Below are 14,644 nucleotides of genomic sequence, written 5' to 3'. Positions count from 1 at the left end.
AGTAATTTGAAAAGAAGAAAGGGAATTATATGTGTATATATATCATATTAAATGTCTAAATATCTAAATGAATTTAATATATGTGTATCTTTTTATTGATTTGAAGATTTAAATGAGTTCATCGCAGTAGATGACCTGTTTTAGACATCGTAATGGTAATGGTTCACCCTGAAACATTAATAGAGGGCGCGTGCAAGTCGATTACGTGGAATAGTTTATGATCTCGAAGTTAACTTGCGAACGATCGCAGGCTGCGTCGATGCCGTGCTGCCACCCTCGCCTTTCTCGCCCTTCCGTGAGAGGGATGAGATGCGCAAGGTCAGATCTTAAGGGTGGGAGGAGGGTTGCTAGGTTGACAACCCTGCCAGCTAGGCAGAGGGACTCCGCCCATTGGCGGAAACCGCTGAAAAAAAGGAAGAGAAGGGTGAAGTCTGTGGGTCTCAATGATGGCGATAAAAACGGCGAGAGGGCGAACAGAGGGAAGAAAAGGACAAGAAATAATGGGAGAGCGAAAGAGGAAGAGAGAAGGATGTAGAGAAAAAGAGGCAGCAAAGAGCGAGAGCAGTCTCGTTCGCAAATGTCAATTAACGACGAATTATAATTATTCGCCGATGGCTCGGTCGCGAAAGGCGCGTGAAAAAGCGACTACGAAATTAGCCAGGTGAAAAATTGCGCAACTATAAATGCCGAAGTGCGATCGTTAAATTCATCGATGCAATAATCCGCGGCTTTTTGTTTAAGCACGGCGGGATTTATAGTTGTGGTACTTCGTTGCGACGTTCGAGATTTTTCTTCTTTTTCTTTCTTGCGCATTAAAGGGTACGTCGTTTATTAAGTGATCGCGACACAGTCCAGACGGTAAATTTTCGGCTAACCATTCAACAATTGTAACGCAAACATTTTAACTGCGATATTATTCAATTTGCCACTTTTAAATTATTGGACAATGCCCAGCAGTAATTGAAACCTCAATTAGTGCTCGGTAATTTTTGATATGTTTAATCGTTACTGTTATGTTAACAATGGATGATATATCTACAGAGGTTCAGCGGAACGCTTTTTCACAGTTTAATGAATTTAATAATTTTTTGCAAAACTTGTTCGTCTAGCAAAAATTTTACGGTTACCATTATAAATATTTAGTTTTCAATAAATATCGATAATTGTATAACTAAATAAAAAATATACAAATTTGTGATAATTAAGTTTTAAATTAAATATGTATTAAATAGATATTGAAAAAAAAAACAAGATATTATGTGATTTTATTAATATTTAAAAATATACTTATGTAGCAAATATTATGATAAACGTATATTTTTTAAATGCAGATATAAAAAAATAGTCAGTTTTCAGCCACAAAATAGGATGAAACACTCTACAGCTAATATAATTTGCGAAATGTGTGTGATATGTCAGGTTTTTCTCAAAAGCTTTCTTGTACTCACTTTGAATTTATTTAAAAAATCCGCGGACTTTTAACGAAACACGCGATTTTTTTATATTAATCTTATCACTGTAAAAACACAAATTTTTTTGCGTAGATCGGATTAGTTGTTACTTTATGTGATTAGTACGGCGATTATGTCGCATTGTTGTATTTTTATACCGTTTGACTATGTCAACCGGATCGCATGGCGATTTAACCGTTAAATATACAAAAAAGGCCAGCACAATGCATGCCTCGTTATGCACGCGCGCTCTTACAATGAAAGCGCTTAATCTTCTTTCTAAATAAACGCGCGCCACGCTTGAAAGACTTCCCAACATTTCGATCTGTTCACAACGCAATTAATAAGCTGTTTTCCTTTTTTTTTTTATTTAAATTGATTATTGCCGTGTGTATTTTGCGCTCTTGTATGAGATTATAATTCAACTCATTGTGCGAATAATTTCATGCGTAAATTCGATTGAGTTTGATAATTGTGCGTTTTGAATCATTTGCGGAAATTAATTATTACAAATAAATAAATAAACCACGAAAAAGAATTCAATATTGCAAGTACGATATTTATCTACCAATATTTGCCTACCAATATTTTTGACATTTCCCAACTTGAAGAAATTACGGGGATTAAATTATTTGGAAAAAGGAGGAAATATCGAGTATAAATTAAAACATTCACCGTTCCAAATCACGCGATGCATCAGCGATTATGTTAAATCGCGTAAAGCCGGTATTGCGGTGAACGCGTAACGCATATTTACAGCGAAATGTTCAACACTGCGTGCAGAACTAATATTAATTTAAGCTTTGTCCGAAACCAATGACGTAACGTTCATGTTCGTTGTGCACATTTAATAACCGCGCATTAATATTTCATCAAATTTCAATTGAAATTTTCGTATCGGATGTATCAGATCGAGTCATTTGACGAAGCGTACAAAAAATTAAAAAAAAATTTTTTTTTTTTTTTAAGGTAAAAAAAGTAAATCTGTACGCTTCGTCAAATATGATTATTATAAGCTTTCACGGCGGAGGTGAACGTCATGTTATAAGATCGGAGTTGTAATGACGGAGATGCGTAATGTGTTCTCTTTTAATTTCAACAGGGAGACGCGGTCTGGCGATGCTCCTGTCATGTGCAGGATGCGAGAAACCGATAATGGATCAGTACCTGCTGAACGTTTTGGACCGTGCATGGCACGTCGAGTGCGTGCGCTGTTTCGACTGCAGAGCCGCGCTGCAGGACAAGTGCTTCTCCAGGGAGGCGAAGCTCTTCTGCAGGAACGACTTTTTCAGGTACGTGTCGGTATGCGTGCGCTTTCAACTTTTAGATGGAAAGATCCTTCCGATTCGCTAAATAACATTATCCAATTACTTTAGGAAGAAGATTAAAATTGTGGAAAGTTGATATTGTGAAATAACTATTTATTAATACATTTTTCAATAAAATTATTTATTGACCCATAGTTGCTATATGTGAAGTAATATCTTTTGATATGCTTAAAGAAGAAACATCGCTTTGATGTGAATTTCAAATAGAATTATCTTTCCGTTTGAGAGATGAACTTTTTCAAGCCTGCTTTTCGCGAAGTGTAATTGATATTCTTATTTTTTAAATCGCGACAATTTTTTAAATTGTGTTGGTAATAATTATTAGTAGATAATTAATCGTTACTGCAAATAGCAAATTAATATCATTATCAGCAATATTATTATATACCGTACTATATTAGAGCTCATGTTTATAATGTGCATACATATATGCATCGATGAATATGGATGCGACGACTGCATGACTATCGCATTCTTTCATCGCACTACTATGACAAGAAATACAATATATGTATCTTAAGACACTGATTTATACACAATCTTATTTATGATCAGATGAATTTGAAAAACGACCCAGAAAAGGCGCGTTTTTATCCGCTTCCAAACTTCCGCGAAAGTTCGCGCAGTCGAGCGGCGTCACGACTTCTCGCCACATCTCTTCGGCACCTTTCTCGTAGACCGAGTCGTCTACTGTCTATTGGCGATGAATCACGCGGGAACGGCTAGCTGTCGGCGTTTTTATGCGATTACGCGACGGATCGGCGCGATTAGAGAAAAAGGGACTTCGTGACGAATAGGCAGGTAGGTCTTGGCACTTCCTCGCCGGACGAAGCAGGCGCCTTTTCACTCGGTCTGATTTCAAAAATCGGTCGCTCGCTCAACAATGCGCATCAAGCAATCGTAAACAACCGAGTAGCAACAGGTCGAATTTGCAAGCTTGCGAGAGATACATATTCATTTTTCTGCGTATCTTAGGAAAATGTTGGTGCAGGTCTTTCTGGTGAATTTTAACATGTTAGTTGTCAATGTGTCGCTGATGATAAAATTGGCATGTATAATAAGTACTGGAATAGCACTGATGATGTATTTCACGTATAATTCGGACGAGAAAATAACCACAAACTTATTTTATTTTTCAAGTTTATAAAATCTTTATCTTTTAAAATTTTAGAAAATTTGTAAAAATCTTAAATTTTATATAGATAGATCTAAACCTTTAAACTCTATAACTGGTATTTAAAAAAATAAACTCTTAACTGCTATTATGTACGTCACTCAGCTGTTCGCTTAATTCTTCTACTGTTTTCTTCCGATATTTTATACTCTTTAAACCTTTCAATTAGTTTTTATTGTTGATCCTATTGTATATTATCTATGTTTTGCTATTTACATGCGAGGATGATCGTTGTAAAAAATTCTTTACTTGGAAAAGTTTTTTCTTTAAAGTGAAATGAAAAAAGTGAATAGATTCTTTAATGCCAGTTGAGAGAAAAAATACAATTATACCAGTTAAGAATGAAAAAAAAGACCTTAGAAAAGAAAGTTTCTTCTTTTTAATTTGAGGCCAGCTAAAGTATTGAAAACAATTTGTTGGGACGTGAGAACAAAGGAATTTTCGAAACACAGATTACTGCAACTCGCTGCTCTGATTCAAAAATCGAATAAGACTCTGGAGGTTCTTAAGCTTCTTTCGTGCCGGAAGTTTGCCGGAAGGAAAAGTAGTTCAACCTAGTGATTGAATTAATGATCGTCGCGCATAGAAGCGATTTAAACTTGGCAACATGGCCAGTGATTAATTCAGACACTCACAAAGTAAATTGCTTTCGGCGGCGTTTTCGGTGGTTACTTATTTCTACGCATGTCCGTTTTGCGTTCTAAAATTAGCGAAGGAATAATTGACTGACATATTGGCCCTTCATATTACAAATAAACATTCTTTCGCATTTTTTAAATCTCTAAAAATTTGTATTATAACGTATATAATATTATTATTATTTATTAATTATTAGATATTGTTTAATACTAATATTACATTTGCATTTCATTAGCAATTGAGTTGTATTAATATTATTATTATTAATATAATTTAACTTTTAAAGGCAAATTTCGACAAATCAATGAAAATATTGCTACAAATTATAGCCTAAGCAGCGCGTGCAGACAAACATTTCTTGCCTTATATATTCATAACTCAAAAAATCGATATCTCCACAACCGGTCTTTATTATTCGCGACGCCGTCTGTCGCATCCTATGATCCATGTCGTTCCACGTGGGTGGCAAACTGTGATATCAGCATATCGATTAGTCAGAACGAAAAATGGCGAATTCGCCGCACCACGCTGAGAGAAAAATATGTGATATTCGAAACTATAATTGCGTAGGATTGTAATATCATAGTCAGAATACTCATTTTTATAGGAATTGTTCTATTAATTACTATAATGTTAGCAACAATAATCTTATACTGCCAATCGTATAACCAGCCATATAGTTAAAGTACCTAAAAATACGGTTGGCGCCAGAAGACACTATAGATTATAGTTACTGCGATTATTCTTTTCTCTCAGTGCACACACACACACACACACACACACACTGTGGCGAATTCAATCTCACGGCTGCATTTTTCTGCTATAGCCGGGCGCGCGTTGGATAGTTTGCAAACAAAATTACCGCGTTCTCAAGCAGGTCCCGAGGAAAGCGACTTGCTTCTTTCGTGACTTCTGGAAGTGATGAACGATCCCCTTTGTAACCGGGAGGAACTGTGCCGCAGCGGAATGGCGCGGGGACAGTGGAGGAGGGGCGCCTTTGATACGGATGTACGAACGTGCGAATATATAACGAACGTGTTGTATACCTTACGAGGCAGCTACTTTGCATCCCGACCCGATGAAAAATTCATTAACCGTTGATGCCAGCCGACGCCACGGTCGCAGACGTGTCGGGCTTGTTAGATGCACGATTTTGCGTCTTCCCGTTAATTTATTAATCGATTGTCTCCCGTCGCGATAACATTTCTGCAATCTGTGTCGAAGTATTAGTAACGCGAATGTTATGCTTAGCATTCCGTAGTTCGTTTTTTAATATGTTGATTTTGATATTTCCTTCACCGTGACTTTCGCACCGAACGTGGCCTAATTGCAGGGGTGAAACGTATGTAAATATTAAACATTTATAAATATATTATCGTCAGTATTAGCAAACAGCTCTAATTTTAAAGTACACTTCAATTATGTTTAGTCACATAACTGAACAGAGATAGAAATATCAAATCGATTAACTCGCGCATTTTGCTTTTGTCATATGCAAGAATTCACGAATCGCTGAATCTAATTTACGTGACGAATTTATGTAATCAATGCAATCGGGATATAAAGGGTAACGTTGACGAAATACAGAAAAATATGCCCCGAAGTCGCGCTCGGGGAATTCCATAACACCTCTGGGAGGTCTTCCTCTCGGCGTAGCGGACGGTTATACGTGCGGTTATAGTAACCGGTCTCTACGAGTCGCAGCAAGGTCCTTAAAGGTCGATAATAGCCTGCGCTACGGGCCCCGGAGGACCCTTTGGGGGATCAAAAGGGCCGATGTCCTTGTTTCGATGCTGTACATTGGCCGTCGCGCCGCCGGGCCATCGACCGCGGCGAAAATTATCGCCTTAAAATTATGGTTCACCACCTTGAACGGTCGAAATGCCGATGAAAACATTATCGGGCCCACACTGTGTCAACCGCGCGGCCGCAATGTCTCGGGGATCGGTGCGCGGAGAAAAGGAGGCGCGAGTGTTGCGCCGCTGGGTTGGTCGCGCTGACTTCTCGGCGCGGACAAGCTACCAAAAATTATCGAATGAATAATTTAATAGTCGACCGTACAAGGTTGCGCCAGACAGCGGTGCTTCACGCCGTTATCGATTCCTACCTGTGGCACTTGGAAAGGCAGTCGGCTGTTTATGAACACGCTAAATTACGCTGTTCATGGGATTTTCAACTCCTAATCGTCGATTTATCACTACGTTTCGTCACAGTGTCTCTAGTTGTTTAACCATTCGATCATTAACTTACATATGCGAAATAAAAAATTTCTAATTTATTCGAGAAAATGAAGCACTTTAGCCCATTGCCGTGTCAACTTTTTTCTTAATTTTCTAATTAGTAAATTCTTTAGAACTAAATGATTGTTTTGATTATATCGATGTGCGTCTACGAAAATGGGAAACAATATTCATTTTGGATTCTTAATGATTCGATTCGATCAGCTTGATTGTTACTCTGCTTGGTTTAATGTGTGAAACAGTCTATGCTAGTAATTAAAATTTAATTAATATTTACACCTCTTTTAATTCTTTAATTATTTGCTTTTTGGGCAAACTTATCATCAAACCTATCTATCTTAGCTCTTCAATTAGTGAAGTTTTTAATGCGAAGTTGTTGATCTCGTTTAGATGAAATTGACTCCGCTACGCTACGAAAAAAATGAATAGAAAATCATGATTCATTAATAAGCTCGCTGATAATTCATTGATAAGGCGACAGCGCGATCAACAGCGTGTTGCCAATGATTGCTTCGATCGTTACATGGATCGTTACGTGCGTTGCGTTATTACGTTGTGCGCGACGTCGCTCGCAGTTAACGCATATTTTTCCGCTAACGAAGCAACACGCGCCGCTTCGATTGAATGAAAAGTACTCTCGACGACTCGTGAGTCCAGTTTGCCTCGAGGACGCGAAATTACTTTACGTAACCGTGTACCGGTAACCGACGGAAATATTGCGCAGGCGGGATTGGTGTTTTACGAGGGTGCTAAATAACACAGTGGGACGCAACTTGCGGCACTTGCAATTTTTTTCGCCGACCGCGACGTGTGCGCGAATTGTCGCGATATCGCAACGCTATTTAGCAGAGTGTAATGGATGCAAGTGCAACAAGTGTTGAAGGCCAAATTCTTCTTCCACGTTAAATGTTAATTTTTCTCGTGGAAAATCGGTGAAAAACAAAAGTCTTTACTCTGAAAAGTAAATGCACCAACGTTTAGTTGTTCATGTTTAGTTTAGAAAACTGGTTCGCAATTTTTTATATTTGTGAGAAATTATTTTGTTTTAAATAACATTTTTATTTCCACACTATTAACAATAATTATAAATAAAGTGGCTTAGAGAGAGAGAGAGAGAGAGATATATATATAAATAATCTGATTTTTTTTCTACAGAAATTTTTCTTCTCTAAATTTTTAGAGGCGGAGATTTCTTTTTCTGTTCATGTCAAATCGCGGTCGCGGCATCAAAACTTTTTCAAATAATTGAAGGATCACACATCGGTGAGGGTTTTTAGAGCAAAGGGCGCCGACGTGGCAAGCCTATTGTCCTTTCACTGGACGCTCTACTCCGCGGGAGTGAACCCGTCGAAATTCGAACGTGGAAACATTATAAATGTGGCGTGACGCCCGCTACGAGTCGTAGGAGAAGTTTGTTGGGCGTGACGGGGCCGACGCGGTCACAGGGTGGGCGAACGTCAGCGGAAGGGAGGGAAGGTGCAGCTCTTGGTGGGCCCTGTTTCCCTTCCAGGAAGGCCCGGCAATAGCATCGCGATGTACGTACGCTTATGTGTGTGCGGACGTTTTTGCCAACTCTTGCGTCACACCGGACCTCTTTATTCGCAATTAACAAGAATTGCTCGTACTTATTTATAAATAGCTGACAGGAATGATTAATCATTCATACGAATAAGATTAAGTTGTTCTCAGTATTGTTCCTTCGACGGCCTCCGAAAAGCACGTGTTTGAGGAAATTATGTGGCAACAAGTGAAACGTTGTGTTGGATTCTTGCGTGAAAAAATGCATGTAATAGTAGGTTCGGTAATGGTCTCTAAAACTGGAAAAGCTATAGCGGTTTTAGTGGTTGTAACGTGTCACGTTAGCGATGGCTGGTCTGATTGGACCAACCGCATTTTTACGAGGTGCGGGAAAAAGCCGCGGAGGAGAGACACTTGAATTCAATCGGAGAATGCCTCGATGACAAATCCATTCCGAAATAGCGTTTAAGTAATACTATATAATCGCGCCGACGACAAACTTGACAATGTAGCGAGATAAAGCCACGGTAAACGAAATAGACGGAAATGGAGGAGAATGGAACGATTCGAATCCATTTACTATGCCTTGATAACGAGCCGGTTGAAAAACGGTGGAATAATGATATATAATTGACAGGACTATAATAAAGCCAAAAATGCAATCCGTTACCGCGATTATATCCCGAGAAAGATGCGGCGGCGGAGAGCAAAAAAGAACGAAGGAAGAAGCGATTATACGAAGGCGGGAAGGCACGAAAGAGGAATGGCCTAAATTTGGGGCGACCCTTTATCGCCTCCGCCTCTGGAATTTTATGCAGAGGTTCTTTTTTCTTTTTTTTTCTTTTTTTTACCGCGTTACGCACTCGGTTAAAATGAGACACACAAGTCACATCTCATTGTACTGTAACACGCAGAGATTATGAATGCAAGGCTTTTTTTGTGCGTGCAAACAAACGAAAAACTCGAATTACGCGTGGTGAAAATTTTAGGGATGCTATTGTACGAGTGACAGGTTTGCGTTAATCTCTATTTATTGCATTATTGTGCTTCTGAGGAAAGATATTCTTTTTTTGTGTCGAAATCGCGTAACGTGTGCACAGATTTATAACAGAAAATAACATACTCTTATTTTCTATCTTCTTTAAACGTAATGCAATTGTGCATCACGGCAATTATTGCTATGCGCGCTTTCCAATGCGCAATGCGCGGGTGCGATTGCCGATATTTCACGGATTAACGTTCGCGCGATTACCAAAGGAAGACCGTCCGCGCGATAGGCAAGCATGCGAGCTATCTCGCGAATTCAGTCGGCGAAAATTCAGCGGCGAGTTACAGTCGCCTTTAAACGGAGGTGGCGGCGACTATCATTATCTTGAACCGCGCATGGCCGTGATTACGCTTTCCGAAGAAATCGCCGCGCTGCGGAAGAACATCGCGCGCTAATTGGATTCTTCTAATTAGACTCCGCTCGTGCCGCGAATGATCCCTCGCGACGCGAGATATCAACGCGAGAAGGAAACTAGAGGAGACGAGGAACGGGGAAAATATCTCATCGCGCTAATTATTTGAAGTGATATTAAGGTATTTATCGCCGAAAGGAGTTGTGCGAAATTTTGTCGTGCGAGAATCCTTTCCTTTCAAATTAATGGAACAATTTAGCGAATAACGGTAAATATATATTAGATAGTGATGAGTGATAAATATATTAATAAAATAAATATAATACTTTTTTTTTATTTTATTCTTGTACTCACATCGTTCACATTTTGATTCAGCAAATACAATTTACATAATTCTTCAAATTATGTAATAATGAGTGGATTAAAAGTGCGAATTAAACGTGAGCATTCAAGATAATGAGACGCAAATAAATAAAGAGATTTATTTGTCTTGAAATTAAATCCGTGTTAAAAGGAATCACAAATTTTACACAAAGTAGCGTGGCTGACAACTTAATCGCAAACATACGGTTTAATGTTATTCTCGAAACGCGTGAGTTCGCGAAAGAAATTTGGGTAAAGATTAATAAGATGTTTTATTTATATCTAAATTATGTATAGTATCCTTTGTGAGAAATCAAGAATCACAGAAGCTATTTATTAATATTATCATCTAAAGAAAGGAATTTGGAAAAAAATTAGTAATTGAAGAAGAAAATAAATAACGCATGCAAGTGGAAATTAAATTAAACAATGATAAAAATTGAAAAGGAAAGAATAAAAAGGGAAAAAGAAGAAGAAACAGAAAGAAAGAATCTTACGTTACACGTGGAAGGTTACTTGTCTGTTCCGCGTTGTCGAGCAAATTTATATCGCTCTGTCCCCCCCGGTGATCCCTCTTTCTCGTTGCTGCTGTCGTACGTTAGATAGCGTACGCCGAAGGGAGATTAAAGGGAAAAAAAGAGGAAAAGAAGAAAAAAAAAAAAAGAGAAATATCGTATCTTGAAATATCGGCGCCTGCGGCGCGGTGCGGCGGAATGTCCCGCGCGTTATGTATGCGCCGTCGCGCGGACGCGCTTTTATTTCTCCGCGCGTTGTATTTGCAGAAGATTATCCGCGCTGTGTCGCGTACGCTCGCACATGCTGCACGTTTATTTTCGGTTCCGCGTTGTGTCGAGCCGGCCCGCCAGTTAAACCGGCTTGTCCACGACAGAGCTAATCTTCGCACGGTTGTATTGCGTAAAAAAGGGATGTGACGCTTTAGGAAGATACGAGAGACATTGTATTTTGGACAGTGGGATTTGTTAAAGACACCGGCTGACGCTCACTTTTAGATAATATATCGCACATTTTTTTTTATTATAGTCGATTCGGAATTTTTTTCGAAAACATTGAATTTTTTATTTTTATATAGCGTAAAAATTTTTCTATCGATTTTAGAAGAGTTTAAATTGACAAGAGAGGAATTTATCTGTGTGCCAGTTATATTAGTATAATATACAAAAGACTTTAAAGACGATAAGTAATCAGTATCTAATCATTAAGTAAAACAAAAAAAGCAAATAGCCGGTATATTTAATAGTTCATTAGTTAAACTCTTATTGACAAATACGAAAATGTTATTAATCAAGTAAATAAACTCATAAGAATCCATATTTAATAGTAACAAGAAAAAAAAAAAAATATTATCGACTATACACAAAACTGGAGTTTTTGTCGAATTTTTCTTTCTGTAATTGAAGAGAATTGCAAGTGCGTCTTTCTTTTACGACTCCCGCGATTGAAATGGATTTCCCACAAGGAAAACGAATAACAAGCAGTGGTCTTGACTGTCCGTTTCAAAATCGTCCGTGGTGTGTCCACGGGACACGCACCGTTTGTCCGTCCGTCTGTCCGCGGTATCACACCGACACACGCGCGTACCCGCTCTTTTGGGTCCGTGGCAAATCGCGCCCCGGGCCCACCCCCTTTCTTTTTTCCCATCCGAACCCGCCTGTCCTATATTTCTTGCTCCACGCCAGAATTCCAGCCGTAGCTCTTTACGCTCTCCTCCTTAAGAGAGCCTCCCGGTTCCCACCTGATCCCCCTGCCGCCCTTTTCCGCCTTCCCCCCCCCCCCCCCCCCCCCGACACACGCGTGGGACCACGTAAGCCTTTCTATTAATGATTTTTACGGCCTGCCTTCTTCTTCTGCCAGCATTCTCTTTTTTTTTTTTCCTTCCCGACGGACCTGTCTTCTTTTGAGAGAGGCAAAAGAGCGAAGGGCGTCAAAGATTCAGCGTAGGCTCTCGGGATGCGCCATCAGGCGCAATTGCATCCGCAGAAGTCAGCACGGGCGCGCCTAATCACTATGATCTATTAAATAATTCCTATAATTAGACCGAACTGTGTGCGGACGTAATGATAGCCGTGATTGTCCTCGTCTTCGTCGTCGAAAGTCGCCTGAGATCACCTCTGGCGCAGCTTCCGCGATGATAGTTTCGTCGTCCGAACCGTAGCCGAGCGTTAATTCGGACAGCTTGATGGATAGTTCGGTGAGAAAAAGCGCGCCGGCCGACTGATTACAGGATGCTCTCGCCGAGCGAGCGAACGGTGTCTCGCAATCACGCGATCCGACGTCCGTGTTGATCGATAAGGGCCAGCATGCTCTCGGTTTCCGCGTGAAGAACTGCCCGCTCTTGTTATCGATCCGAGCGGGATCGATATCGATCAGGATCGGGAGTCTATAAAATGATTTGCCGGTGTGATCGAGCGTAAAGATAATTTACTCTCTAATGTATGGTTTTTACAGTTCGAGATAATTTTTTTTCTAACGGAAATCATTCTTTAATTGATAAGAAAAAAGTTGAAATTAATATTTGATTGTTAACATCTGTCCGAGGCACGCATTGTTGTAAACCAGCACTTTGAACTTTCAATTGCATTGTTTCTCACTTCATTTTTTCAACTACTGTTACGATGACGTATCGATAAAATCTAAAAATATACAGAGCGTCAGGATTTATCGATTGTACTAAGCATCTTCAAGCAAGCTTCACCAATGTTTCCACTGACACTTGTCGCTCGTTCGATATTGCGATAATTGGTCCGAGCGAGATGCGGGTGAAAATTATGGCAGCAATAAAAGTAATCAGCGATCCTTTTGCATACTACCGTTTTCTGCAGAACGATGTGGGCAAGACGCACAAAATTGCACTGCCTGCCGATAACAGTAACAGTAACTAACAGTAGCTATTTCTTGCATTTCACAACCTGGTGCACTTTTAAGATAATAACTTTTTTTTTATTTTACAAGGAAACACATTTTGAAAATGTTTATGTCTACATTCCCTTCATCGACGCATTACCGATTTCGAGCGGATCGCAAGATAAAGTTAAAGAAAAGGATGGATATTTTTTCGCACCCCGCACATTTTTATTATTCCATTTATATTTATATACATATATATATATCCATTTACGCGAAAGATTTTTAATTGACATTTGACTTGATTGGCGGTGTACTTTTACAAGAGATTTATTTCGCCCACGAGGAGAGAGTTGGAGAGCTTGAGCACGATGGACGATGGAGCTCGGACGTGGGCAAGTCGCGGCGCAATACGCGAATACAATGTTGCAGACACGTGAAGCAACCTTTGATATTCACCGCTCGTGTGCGAGCAACCGGGCTCCACCTAGACAAGGGAAAGAGAGAGCCGTCTCTTTGAAATACACAGCGCGTTTTCCGTCCGCAGCTCTGCCGTTCTCTCTCTCTCTCTTTCTATCTCTCTTATCTTTTCACGAGATGCACATCAACCGCGAGATGTAAAATATTTCAGAGGCTGTAAAGGCTGCGGTGGGAAACTTCGATGGAGTGCTCGCGGTATGCAAAATGGGCACGTAGACTAGAAAGAAGCTGCGCGTTGCGTGTTGGTTCTTGGGTGCGACGAGCGCGACGAATAATTATCGATCCGTTCACGCGTGTTTGAGATCTATCCATCTGTTAAATGGCGACGGTGTCAAATTATTGGTTGCACGGCGGCGCGATATTAATTAATATCGAAACGAATCTCGGGAAAATTCATTAAGATCGAATGGGCGTTTTCCGTTGGCTGAAAAAAAAAAAGATACGCCTGTGATGAAACGCGTTTGTTTAGCTAGCGCACAATTGCCATTTTCAGTACGTTCTAATAATTAATTCATTTTAGTACCCGCGCTGTAATTCATTATTTGCGCCGCACGTAGCGCATTCCCGTCTATTAACTAAAATATTTAATTTTCATTCAATGGCAAATTAGTTATCCGATGCACTTTCGGAATCGATATGTCACATACGATTTTCTCGTCGTGCATACGACTTTTCCATCGAATTATTAAAATTTTCGTTCCGCTCCATATTTGTCAAATTACACCACGCAACATAAAAACCCTTTTATTAATTTAAATTACTTTGTATGTGACTTTGCAGTGAATGAGAGTCGAAAATTGAACAGTGCATCCGAGGATTAACGGCGCGTTAAACAGTTATACAATTACAGGGCGGTTTGCAGTGGTTTAACAATTCACGTGGCTCATGAATTTGCTAATATCGACTGACGGCCTCGTGTAAATATGGAAGGGCACGAGAGAACTTCTCGCCGCGCTTCTTCTTAATGGCAGCGTGCCGCAAGACACCGGTGCACTTGCGTTTCCGTCGGCGTCACGCGTCCACGGTAATAAAGTGTGGCGAATTGGGTCGCTTGATACAGTACCCGGCAGCAGTTAATAATAGGAGATTCCGCGGGATTTATTGTATGCTCAAACGCACGTCGATACACACGCTACGCGCGGACACACACCGCGCTGCGACTATCGAGTACACCGAGAATAATTAGGCT

The 14,644-nt window shown here is 39.9% G+C and overlaps 1 protein-coding gene across 3 annotated transcripts in view; it reads left to right on the top strand.

Annotated features, from left to right (window-relative positions):
- The window catches only part of Lim1 (LIM homeobox 1), a 36,278-nt gene that overhangs the window by 6,003 nt on the left and 15,631 nt on the right, over positions 1–14,644 (top strand). For all 3 annotated transcript variants that reach the window (XM_012380231.2, XM_012380229.2, XM_012380230.2), the window contains exon 2: positions 2,554–2,743. In XM_012380231.2, the coding sequence (XP_012235654.1) occupies positions 2,571–2,743 (173 nt within the window). In that variant the 5' untranslated portion in view covers positions 2,554–2,570. The remainder of the gene's footprint in view (positions 1–2,553; positions 2,744–14,644) is intronic.

The sequence above is a fragment of the Linepithema humile genome, chromosome 1 (genome assembly GCF_040581485.1).
Source record: "Linepithema humile isolate Giens D197 chromosome 1, Lhum_UNIL_v1.0, whole genome shotgun sequence".
Lineage (NCBI taxonomy): Eukaryota > Metazoa > Arthropoda > Insecta > Hymenoptera > Formicidae > Linepithema > Linepithema humile.
The sequence above is the reverse complement of the archived record's forward strand: the minus strand, read 5'-3'. Positions and strand labels throughout refer to the sequence as shown.